The sequence below is a fragment of the Elephantulus edwardii genome, unplaced genomic scaffold (assembly GCF_000299155.1).
Source record: "Elephantulus edwardii isolate Elephantulus edwardi_28Jun2011 unplaced genomic scaffold, EleEdw1.0 scaffold00313, whole genome shotgun sequence".
Lineage (NCBI taxonomy): Eukaryota > Metazoa > Chordata > Mammalia > Macroscelidea > Macroscelididae > Elephantulus > Elephantulus edwardii.
The window spans coordinates 1,637,429-1,650,729 of NW_006400063.1; the positions used below are offsets into that span (position 1 = coordinate 1,637,429).

At 37.6% G+C, this 13,301-nt stretch overlaps 1 protein-coding gene across 2 annotated transcripts in view; it reads left to right on the top strand.

Moving 5' to 3' along the window:
• Positions 1-13,301, top strand: part of SYK (spleen tyrosine kinase) — a 248,996-nt gene that overhangs the window by 175,887 nt on the left and 59,808 nt on the right. For both annotated transcript variants that reach the window (XM_006901174.1, XM_006901175.1), the window contains 2 exons: positions 844-984; positions 1,650-1,762. In XM_006901174.1, the coding sequence (XP_006901236.1) occupies positions 844-984; positions 1,650-1,762 (254 nt within the window). The remainder of the gene's footprint in view (positions 1-843; positions 985-1,649; positions 1,763-13,301) is intronic.

The following is a 13,301-nucleotide window of genomic DNA, read 5'->3' on the forward strand; positions in this document are numbered from 1 at the left end:
TTGGCTCAGGATAGAGCAGGGTTTAGGGCTGTTGTGCATAGGGTCGCTATGAGTCGAAAACGACTCGACGGCACATAACAACAACAACAACAACATTAGCAGTGGATGACAGTTCCAGTTTGTACATATCCCCTACGACACTGGTTATTTCCTTTTTTTTCTTTATGTTTTTGTTAATCTTAACTTAGTGGAAGTGAGATAGCATCTCACTGTAGTTTTGGTTTTCGTTTCTCTCGTGGCTGATGATGTTGTGTATATATCTTTCCATGTATCTTCTGCCCGTTTTGATATCCTATTTAGTGAATTATCCATTCATGTGCTTTGTCTAGTTTTTTAATTGTTATTTATCTTTTTCTTGTTAAATTGTATAAATTAATGTATTTTAGATGTTAGACCCTTATCAATTATGTCATTCCAAACAAATGTTCTTTCCTAGTCTATAGTTAGTCTCTCTGTTTTTTATGAACTTTTAGTATATATTGTTGATGAGGACCCAGTTACCTGTTTTGTTTTTTGCTGTATAAATGGTTGCATTTGATTACTCATCATTGCATAAAATTAGATTCCATTGCTTTACTCCTACATCATCTCCAAAGAACTTCTTACTTTTAGATTTTATTTTTCCTTATGCTTTTCAAGTTAGTTATTTCTCAGTGGAAATTAAGGGCTCAGTTGTTGGTTCAACTGCTCAAAAGCTTGGGAAACAGTGCTGAAGATCTATTTTTATAAGACCACAGCCTGGAAAACCCTATGAAACAGTTCTCCTCTGCACCCATGGGGTTACCATGAGTCAGAATCAACTCAACTGCAACTAAAATCAAAAACAACTCCACTTGCTTGCAGGCCCAGACTCATGGGAAGTGGCCTGTAAAGTGGTATGCTCCAGAATGCATCAACTATTACAAGTTTTCCAGCAAGAGTGATGTCTGGAGCTTCGGTGTATTGATGTGGGAAGCATTTTCCTATGGGCAGAAGCCGTATAGAGTAAGTCACTCAATTTGTTGTTTGCTTTTATTTTTTTAATTATGTAGCCATTGTATGGCCAAAGGCCAACAGATTGTATTTACAGAAATCAAGAATCACATAATTTGTGTACCTGTTCAAAGTTTTGCACTGCCTTTTAACATTAACTTTACTCTAAATTGATCAAGAAATAGGTGACTCAACTAAACTTTATGTATTTTCCCCATTGTACAGTACTTATTAATATGAATAAGATATATACCCTAGTCATCAATGAGAGTTAAAATATAAACAATGGTCTTGTATAATCTCAAATATTCAATTCAGCTACATTTTTAATTAGATTTTAGTATATATAAAGAAAAGTACATAAGTCCTAGGAAACTGCTGAATGAATTTTCACCAATGGAACACACCTATGAAAACAACCATCGGTTAAAGAAAGGGAGTAACACTCTAGAAGCCCCTTCTCCACCCTATCTAGTGAAGACACAGATCCTTACCTAACAGTAAACAAACTTAACCTCTAGCATGAAAGTGAAATCCACCAGTTTTTTAGTTTTATATATTGAAATAATGCATCATAAACTCTTTTGCCTTTTCATTTTGGGGAGAATGAGTGATTGGCATTTTGTTTTGTTGAACAGTATAGTTTAAAAGGCACAGTACATTTTGTGTATTCCTAGGGAATGAAAGGAAGTGAAGTATCTGCTATGTTGGAAAAAGGAGAAAGGATGGGGTGCCCACCAGGCTGTCCAAGAGAGATGTATGAGCTGATGAAGCTGTGCTGGACATATGAGTAAGTATCCCCCTTGTTGTTTATTGTTGTTATGTGTGATTGAGTCTACCAAAACTTATAGTGACCCTATGTCCAATATATCTGTACCCTGCTCTATCCTAGGCCAATATCACTGTCTCTGACACACTTACCCTCCAGATCCTCTGTCAATCTATCTCATCTGGGGTCTTCCTCTCCTGTGCAGGAAGACTGTTTAAAAGAAGCTTAAAATCTGTCTTTTCATGAATTAGGACTGTGCACCCTTCTAAAAAAGGGGATAAAGGAAGGGAGAAGCTACTTCTGCTTAATGATATTTTGCTTCCTGGACAATGTATTTCATAATCATCTCCTTAATACTCTTCCCCTTTTTAACCACTCCTCTACATTACTAAGAGGATGAATTCTCCAGTGACTGGTCCCTTCTGATATTATGTCCAAAGTACATGAAACAAAGTTATATCCTTATATCCAAGGAGGATTTTGGCTATACTTCTTTCAGCACAGATGTTTTCCTTTTTATGGAACTCTGGTAGTCTGGGATATAAGAAGTTACACAGCCAACCCCAAAGACAGTCATTTCCCATCTACCAGCTGTCCTTCTGGAGGAAAATAGACAATGTCCTCCTGTGTGATGTGTGATAAATAATGAGTGCTGCATTGAAACAGATGAGGGAAATCACTGTCTAAAAGAAACAGAAGATTATATATTATTTGCATTAAAATAGTCCAGAATAAGTGGTGCATAGCAAAGTGGACTGTGGGGTAAGGGGAGGGAGAAAATTGTACAAAAATTAAAGAATCTTTTTAAAGAGAAAAGTGAACTGGGGATGGGATAGGGAGGAAAATGTGCAACCATAAATGAATGGAAATCCAAGTTTTCTGTAAACCTTTGTTAAAATATCAATAATAAAAGAAAGAAAGAAAGCTCACTCAGTAGCAATGAAAGAGATAATACCACAAATGTCATAGGCATTAATGAACAGAAATTTATTCTCTTACAGATTAGGTGATTGTTGTTGTTATGTGTTATTGACTACAACTCATAGTGACCCTCAGAACAATACCTCTGAACCCTGCCCTCTAAGCCAATCTCACCATCTCCAACATGCCTACCTCCATATCCCCAGATACTGTGTCAATACATTTCATCTAGGCTCGTCCTCCACCATGATGTCCTTCTCCAAGGACTTGTCTGTCCTGGAAACATGCCCAAGGTATGTGAGATGGAGCTTCAAAATCCTTGCCTCCATAGAAATTCCATTTGATTCAGCTATTCCACTACTGAGAATTTACCCTAAAAAAACTGTAATTGCCACCCAAGCAGATATATGCACACCCATGTTTATTGCGGCTTTGCTCACTTTAGCAAAGAGCTGGAAACAACCCAAGTGCCATCAATGAATGAATGGCTAGAGAAACTCTGGTATATCCACACAATGGAATATTATGCAGCATTGGAAAACAAAGAACTCATGAAATATTACACAAAATGGATGACCCTGGAGGACATTATACTGAGTGAAATATCTCAGTCACAGAAGGACAAATATTGCATAGGTCCACTGTTGTAAAATGGGACTGACATCAGGGTTGAAAGAAAACAGAATTACATAACAATGAAAGAGTTTTTCTTTTCAAAGAGAGGAGTGATTTGGGGAGGAAGGGGTGGGCAGGGAGAAAAGTGCAACAATGAATGACTCTGTAAACTTACATTAAAACTAATAAATAAATTTAAAAAAATCCTTGCCTCTAAGGAGCAACCTGCTTTCTTGTTCTCTAGAAAATCTATGTTATGTTCACTGCTACAATTCAAAGGCATCAATTCATCCTCTGTCATCTTTAGTCATTGTCCAGCTCTCTGATGCATAGCAAGTAATCATGAAGACCATGGCCTGGATCAGGCACACCTTAATCTCTAGGCTGACATCGTTGCTTCTTAGTACTCTAGAGAAGTCCTTGACAGCAATTTTCCCAGTGCAATTTGTTACTGACTGCTGGTGCCAATAACGATGATAGAGTCAAGCAAGCTGAAACTTTTAACAATCTCTTCTCCATCTCTCATGGTGCTATTGGCCCAGTTTGTGAGAATCTTTGTTTTCATGATGTTGAGCTGCAATCCATATTAAAGACAACAGTCCTTGCCCTTTTGCAGCAAATATTTCAGTTCATCCTCACTTTGAGCAAACAAGGTTATGTGTTCTGCATAACACCACCTGTTGAAGAGTCTTCCTCCAATCCTGATGCCACATATTTCCTAATAAAATCCAGCCTCCCAAATGATCTGTTCTGAATATAGATTGAAAAGGTATGGAGACAGGACGCATCTCTGACAGTCTTTTCCTGATTTTGAACCACCAAATGTTTCCTTGCTCTGTTATGATGACTGCTTCGTGGTCTAAATATAAGTTTCACATGAGCACAACCAAGTGTTCTGGGATTCCCGCTTTTCTCAAGATTAGCCGCAATTTGTTGTGATCTACATAGTTAAATATCTTTGCATAGTAAAATAAAGATTAGGAAAAAGTGTACATTTAAGGTGCCAACTTTAGAGAAAGGCCTGCTCTGTCTGTTGGCAGTGGAGAAAAAAAATTCCATTTATCTGTCAGCCTTCATAGGCCAGGTGTTTTTTGAGATCTCCATGTATCCTGGCCTCTCTGGTGTTGAGGAGCTTTCTCAAAAACGAGACAGGGTCTAAAAGAATGTACTCCACTCCTGTAAGAACTCTGGTGGTTTAGTGGTAAGGAGCTGTACTGCCAACCCAAAGGCATCAAATTCCAATCCAGCAGATATTCCTTGGGAGAAATATGAACATTCTTCTCATGTGTGATTTACATTATCTGCAAACCTATTGGAGGGTCAGCTATGACTCGGTTCCAACTTGATGGCATATAGTGACATCCCCACTCTCAGCTTAGTTTCCTTTCTTTTTAATTCTTGTAACATAAAAAAACCCACCATTATAAGGAAGCTCTTCTTAGATGAGGGCTGTGATGGGATTAATGGATATTGTTGTTGTTGTTGTTGTTAGGTGCCATCCAGTTGAATAAAACTCATAGCAACATTATAAACAATAGATCTGAACGCCATCCTACCCTATGTCATCCTCACACTCTGATCACTCAAGCCCATTGCTGTAGTCATTGTGTCAACCCATTTGATCGAGGGTCTTCCTCTTCCTTCAACATTCCTAGGCCTTTCCAAGCATGATGTCCTGCTCCAAGGAATAGCCTCTCCTAGGAACATGTCCAAAATATGTACGACAAAGCTTCATCATCTTTGCCTCCAAGGAACATTCTGGCTGCTACACATTTTCTAAGGCATACATGTTTCTTTTGGCAGTCCATAGGATATTCATCACTCCAACATGGCAACTCAAAGGTGTCAATTCTTCTGTCATTATTTTATCTGTCCAGCTCTCAGATGCATAGCAAGTGACTGAAAATACCATGGCCTGAATCAGGCACGCCTTACTCCTCAGACTGACATCATTGCTTCTCATATTACTTTTATCTCAGTGAGTACCTCATTTAGTCATGATTTTGCCTAATGGGGTGACCCAAACCTTCATTCTTCCCCCCATTGGTTTGAATTTAAAAATAGTATACATTGTATTTCATTTATATACATTGTGTTTCATGCATTCCTCTATTCACACTGTGTTTCACATTATCATTCTCATGCATTGTGTTTTATAAAATTAATCACCATTGGCACATGCCCATCTTTACCCCACCTTTTCAAGTCCCCACTGGATATTCCCTAATCTCTTCACCTCCTAGCTCTGCCCACCAAACTTAGCACCCTTGAGATTTCCCCCCTCCCCACTTTGAGCCCAACTCTTACCTCCCCTACCCACTTGGACTTTGGTATACATATTACTAGTAAGCCTTCTATTTTTACAATAATGGTCTTAAACAGTATTTGACCTTATGAGACTGAGTTGGTTCATTCACCATAATGCTCTCTACCCTGTCTCATGTTATATAGGTTTTTTGTAAAAAATCATTATTCCTTAGTGCTTTATAGTATGAATATACTACAATTTCTCAAGCCATTCATATATTGATGGAAATTTGGGCTACTTACACATTCTTGCTATTGTGAATGACACTGCTATGACATTGATGTACAAATTTCCAATTGTGTCACGCTTCTATTTTCCTCAGAATGTATTCCTAGTAAGGTCATATAGAATTTATATATTTAGATTTTTGAGGAAATGCCAAAATGCCTTCCAGAGTGGTTGTATCATTTTACAACCCTCCCAACAGTGTTTAAGAGTTCCAATCTCTCCACAGCCTCTCCAACATTTATTACTTGCTGTCCTGTTGAACTTTGCTGTTGCTATCTCATTATGGTTTTTATTTGCATCTCACTTATTGCCAGTGATTTTAGGCATTTCTCCATGTGTCTGTTAGCCCTGTAAGTGTCTTCCTCTGTGAAAAGTCTTTCCATATCTTTGGCCCATTTTCCCCCTCTTTTTTCATAACTTTTTAAATATTGGTTTACTTACAAAGTTCATAAAATTTGTATGCATTGTTTTCCACACTGGATCTTCTCCCTCTCCTTTACCCATCCATCCCTGCACCCATCAAATTATGTGACCCTATGATTAAGCTCCACCTCTCCCCTCCTTGGATTCTCTACTTGTTCTGCAATGATGGTCTTGCACAGTATTTGTCTTTATGAGACTGAGTTCACTTTGCATAATGCTCTCTAGTCCCTCCTGTCTCAGGTAGTAATTTATAAAATTATTGCTCCTGCATACTGCAAACTGTATTTCATCATGTGAATGTACCGTACTTTTTCAATCCATTCCATTGTGATTGGGCATTTGTGCTGTTCCCATGTTCTTGCTATGGTGAATAATGTTGCTAGGAATATTGGCATACAAGTCTTTGTGCCTCAATTTTCATTTCCTCAGGGTATATTCTAAACAGTGGAATAGCTGGGTCAAATGGAATGTCTGTGCTCAGCTTTATGAGGAAATGTCAAACTGCTTTCAAGAATCCCACCAACAATGTATAAGTTTCTATCTCAGCACATGCTTTCCAAAATTTATTACTTGCTGCCTTGCTAAACTTTGTCACTGCTGCTGAGGTGAGAGGGTATCTCATTGTGATTTTTATTTGCATCTCTCTTATTACCAGTGACTTGGAACATTTCTTATGTGTCTGTTGACCATCATAATGTTCTCTGTGAAAAGTCTTTCAATGTCTTTTGCCAATTTTGTAATTGGATTATCAGTCTTTTTCTTGTGAAGGCCCTGTAGGATTCTGTAAGCTACCATTATGAGACCCTTGTCTGAGATAGTATTGCCAAATGTTTGTTCCCAGTCAGTAGGGTTTTTTTTTCACCCCATTGGGAAAAGATTAAATGAGCACAGAGATTTAATCTTTAGAGGGTTCCATTTATCAATTTTATCCTCTTCAGATTGTGCATTTCTGGCTATGTTTGTCAGTCCCTTTATACCATAGATTAGGCCTTCTATGTTTGGTCCCAGTTTGTCTCTTATGAACTTTATGGTTTCGGGCTTATTCCTAGGTCTCTGATCCACCTTCAGTTACTTTTTATGTATAGTGTGAGATGTGGATCTTGTATCAGCTTTCTACAGGTAGCAGCCCAGTTTTGCTAGCATCATTTGTTGCAGAGTTTGTCATTTTCCTATTTGATATGTTGTATTTCCTTGTTGAATATCAGTTGACCATCATTGTTCTATTGTGCCTGTCATTGTACCAGTACCATGCTGTTTTGGCTACTACTGCTGTATAGTAGGATTTGAGATCAGGGAGTTCTTTACCTCCCACTTGATATTTGTTTCTCAGAAGTGTTTTGCTTATTTGGGGCATCTTATCTCTCCAAATAAACTTGACAATTCCCTTTTCAATCTCTTTGAAAAATGAATTTGATATCTGTATTTAGATTGCATTGAACATGGAGATTACTTTTGGTAGCATTATCATTTTCACAACATTTTTTTTCCATTTATTTAGGTCTTTTATTGTATATAACAAAGATGTTTTGTAGTTTTCTTCCTATAGGTCTTTTGTGAACTCAGGTTCATTCCCAAGTATTTCAACTTGTGCTTGGCTATTGTAAATGTTTTGCTTTCTTGGTTTCCTTCTCTGAATTCTCTTTGTTATTGTAGAGGAATCGTACTGATTTTTTAAATCTTAATCTTGTATCCTTCCACTTTATTAAATTGATCTACTTGCTCTAACAGTTGGGGTTTTTTTGTTGTTGAGTCTTTGGGGTTTTTTGTGTACACTACCATATCATCTGTATTTAGTGACAGTTTAACCATCTCTTTGCCGATTGTGATGCCTTTTATTTCCTTCTCTTTCCATATTGTCCTAGCAAGTATTTCCAATATAATATTGAATAGAAGTGGTGACAGTGGGCATTCTTACCTGGTCCCTGTTTGCAAAGAAAATTATTTTAGTCTTTCCCCATGGAGAATGGCTCTTGGTTGAGTGTCTTAATCAGGAACGGGTGTTGGATTTTGTCAAATGCTTTTTCTGCTAGGATCATTTGGTTCTTGTTGTTTTGTGTTTTGAATTGTGCTGATTTTTAAGTTGAACCACCCTTGCATACCTCTTATGACTCCCACTTGGTCATGATGAATTATTTTTTATATGCTTTTTTACTCTATTGGCTAGAATTTTTTAAGGATTTTTGCATCTATGTTTATGAGAGATATCATAATATCTTTACCTGATGTTGATATTAGGGTTATACTTGCTTCATATGATGTCACTGAGAGTGTTTCTTCTTTTTCTGTTTCTTTTTTTTAAAAAAAGTAAAATAAGTAGAATTGGAGAGAAATCTTCTCTGAATGTTTGGTAAAATTGAGCTGTGAAGCCATCTGGTCCAGGACTTTTTCTTGTGGTGAAGTCGTTTTATTACCTGCTATATTTCTTCTTTTGTGATGGGTCTGTTCAAGTGTTCTACTTCTGACCATGTCTGTCTGGGTAGGGCATAATTGTCAAGGAATTTGTCCATTTTCTCTTACATTTTCAAATTTAACCAAATATAGCTTTGTATGATATTCTGATATTATACATTAATTTCCTCTGCTTTTGTTGTGATGTCACCTTTCTCATTCCTTAATCTAGTTATTTGTGTCTTCTCCTTTTTTTCTTTTCTTAAGTTTGCCAATGGCCTGTCAATTTAATTGACCCTTTTGAAAAGCCAGCTCCTGGTCTTATTGAAAGTTTCAGTTGCTTTTCTGTTTTCTATCTTATTGATTTCAGCTCTTATCCTTATAATGTCCTTTCTTCTAGAGGCTATTGCGTTAGATTGTTGTTCTTTTTCTATTTGATGAAGGTGTTGAGTTAGATCATTAATTTTGCTTCATTCTTAATTTTTTAATGTATTTGCTTATTCCTATGAACTATCCCCTGAGTACTACCAGAGGTTTTGGTATGTTGTATTTTCATTATCATTTGTTTTGAGGAACTTTTTTATTTCATTCTTTATTTCTTCCATATCTCAATAATCATGTTCTAGCAGGGTGTTATTAAGCTTCCATATTGATGGCTTTATATGCTTTATCCTTTTGTGGTTAATTTCTAATTTTATTGCATTATGCTCTAAGAAGATACTTTGTATTATTTCAGTGTTTTTAATTTGTTGAGGCTTGCCTTGTGCCTTAAGATATGATCAATTCTGTAGAATGTTCCGTGTGCACTTAAGAAGAGAATTATATTTTAGTTGGGTGCAGTGCTTGGAATACATCCACCAGGTCAAGTTGGCTGACTGTGTAGTTTAACTTTTCTGCATTTTCGATAAGGGTGTGTATTTGTTGTTGTTGTGTTTTTTTTTTTAGTTGACCTATCCATTGGCAAGAGTGCTGTGTCATTGCAAATACGTTTTATAGTAAACATAAACACAGACTATTCACATGGATTTCACCTGTTGTTATGCATGGGAATCAGATTGGTTATATCTGTGGAAAGAATCACTGGAGAAGCTCAATATCAGCTGTGAAACTAGGCCAGGTGCTGATTGTGGAACAGATCACCAACTACTCATATGCAAGTTCAAGCTGAAGCTAAGGAAATTAAATAAGTTCCATAGAAACCAAAATTTGACCTTCACTGTATCCCACCTGAATTTCAAAATCATTTCAAGAACAGATTTGGGGCCTTGAACACTAATGAGCGAAGACCAAATAAACTGTTGGAGTATATCAAGAATATCATCCAGGAAGATTACAAAAGGCAGTGGAGGAAGAAAAGACCTAGATAGATGTCAGATGAGACTCTGAATATTGCACTAGAGCACCAAGAAGCCAAAGCAAAGAGAAGAACTCAAGAAATTGAGGAGCTGAAGAGAAGATTTCAAAGGGCTTCTCAGGAAGACAAAGCAAAGTATTACAATGAAATGTGCAAGGAGCTGCAGTCGGAACATCAAAGGAGCCAAACTTGTTCAGCATTTCTTAAGCTGATGGAACTGAAAAACAGATTCAAACCTCGAGTTGCAATACTTAAAGATGCTTTGGACAGAATATTAAATTCTCCAGAAAGCATTAAAATAAGATGGAAAATATATACAGACATTGTACCAAAAGGAATTGGTGAACAGAAGAATTTCATGAAGCAACATGTGAGCAAGAACCTGTGGTGATGAAGAAGTTCAAGCTGCTATGAAAGAATTGGCAAAAAGCAAAGCCCCAGGAATGGATGGCATACCAATTGACATATTTCAGCAAACAGGCACTGACCTGTATGTGCTCACCAAGTTGTGCCTAGAAGTCTGGAAGACAACCACCTGGTCAACTGACTGGAAAAAGATCTATGGGAATACCATTCCAAAGAAAGGTGATGTAACAGAGTGTGGAAATTATTGAACAATATCATTGATTGTTGCAGATCGCAACCCTATACTCAGTGCCTGGAAGAAATGAACATAAAGAGACAAGCATAGAAGGCAAAACAGGACTGCCGCAAAGAAAAATGCACTCACACAGGCAGGACAAGATACGGCAGCTTCATGGGTCAGCGTTTATTAGAATATATAGGGGTCTAACCAATGATGTCATTTTTTAGGGTTTCCATAGAATCATAATAATAAAAAGTGATCTCATATTTCAATTTTCATAGAATCATAAAAGATAAATACACAAACGATAGAGTAAGGGAGGGCATACACTCTGTTCTTTATGATAAATGATGCTTTTCACATAAGAGGGGTTAGGAGCCTGAAACGGTGTAAGATATATGATTTACAGGAAGAGAGACCACCAAGTTCCCAGCACATTGCAGGAGAGAGCACAGAGGTTTCTCTTTAATTATTAAACCAGAGAACTCTCAATAACCCCATAGCCCACTCACATGTGAGCTGGGCTTCCAATAATGGCGTCTGGTCCTCCTCAATTGATATCACATGCAAGTAAGATTCTGCTGAAAATTACCTAAAAAGGACTGGAATAGCACATCAACAGAGAACTGCCTGAAGTGCAAGCTGGGTTTATAAGAGGCTGTGGTATTAGGGATATTATAGCTAATGTAATCTTGGCTGAATGCAGGAGGTACCAGAGGAATGTCTATCAGTGTTTCATTGACTGTTCAAAGGCATTTGACTGTGTGGATCACAACAAATTGTGGTTTACTCTGAGAAGAATGGGAATCCCAGAACACTTGATTATGCTTATACTTAACCTATACTTGGGCCAGGAGGCAGTCGTCAGAATAAGGCAAGGGAACACTACATGGTTCAAAATTGGGAAGAGTGTACACCAGAGATGTATCCTATTTCCATACCTTTTCCATCTATATGTGGAACAGATTATCCAGGAGGCTCGGCTATATGAGGAGAAATTTGGCATCAGGATTGGAGGTAGACAATCTGCGTTATGCATATGACACAACCCTGCTTGCTAAAACTGAGGAGGACCTGAAGTGCTTGCTGCAGAAATCCAAGGACTGCAGCCTTCAAAATGGATTGAAGCTCACCAGCAAGAAAAAAAAAATATTCTCACCACTAGGCCATTTGGCAGCATCATAATAGATGGTGAAGAGATTGAGATTGTAAATAGCTTTAGTTTGTTTAGCTCTACAGTCAACACTCTTGGTACCATCAGCCAGGAAATGAAAAGACAAATTGCATTGGGGAATGTCTCCTATCAGAGACCTCTCCAAAGTACTGAAGAGCAATGATGTCAGTCTGGAGACTAGGATGTGCCTGATTCGGGCCATAGTCTTTGCAGTTACTTGCTATGCATCAGAAAGCTGGACAATGACTAGGGATGATAGAAGGAGATGCCTTTGAGTTGTGATGCTGGCGAAGAGTATTGAATGAACTGCTAGGAGAACAAACAGGTTCGTCCTAAAGAGGGTGAGATCAGGCTACTCCTTGGAGGCAAGGATTCTGAAGTTTCGTCTGATATACTTTGGACATGTTGCAAGGAGGGACCGGTTCTTGGAGAGGGATGTCATACTCGACAGAGGGGAGGAACATTACTAGAGACGAAGACCTTTGATGAGATGGACTGATTTAGTGACTAGAGTAAGTAGGTATGGCAGAGACAATAAAATTGGCACAGGCTAGAGCAGAGTACAAAGCTGTTATACATAGGGTCACTATCAGTCATAGGCAACTGGAGGACACATAACAACAACAATAACAACCCCTATTGTGGTATCTATCTATCTAGTTAATAGTTGTTTTATGTATTTAGCAAGCCTATCATTTGGTGCATAGATGTTGACCAATTTTATGTCTATCTTTATATAGCGCCCTTCCTTATCTTTTATTGTGATTTTCATTCTGAAGTCTATTTTATCAAAGATTAGTATTGACACTCCTGCCTTTTTTGGGAATGCCATTTGCTTGGTATGTTTTCTTTCTGCCTTTGATTTTGAGTCCATCTTTTCCTTAGTTTGTCAGATGAGTCTCTTTAGACAACACATTGATGGGATTTGTGTCATTATGGGGTTTTTTTCTTTTGGGGTTGTTTTTTTAATCTATTCTACTCTTTTTCTCTTGATTAGTGCATTAAGTCAGTTCACATTAAGTGTGATAGACCAGGTTTTATAGTTGCCATTTTGCCATGTTCCTTTTTGGTGTTGTTTCTTTTTTTAAATTAAATTTTATTAATTTTAATGAACATTTACAGAGAATTTCAGTTTTCATTCATTCATTGTTGCACTATTTTTTCTACCCTCCTCCTCAGTTCGTTCTTCTTTTTTTCTTCCTCCCTTGAAAGTCTTCTGTTTTAATTGTCCAATTGCCACAGTGCTTGTCAAAGCCAGTTCTGATTAATCTCCTTTGTCAGTGTGTCCTTTGCTTTTCCCTATTACTCCTCCGTGAGAGAGACTTTACCCTGATTCATAAGGAAGAGGGGACAGCGTATTCTCTTAGCTACTTACTGCTGTAAAGGGATGCTGTAGGTTTCAGGGTGAAGATCTTCTCTCACTACTCTAAAGGGCCCCCTTGGCAATAGGAAACACATACACTATTATGGAGATTGATTTTGGAATTTAGATGCACTGTTATCAATTGTGCTTAGCCGTGCATGTTCATATCCTTGAAGATGTATCATGGAAGTGTTGCAGCC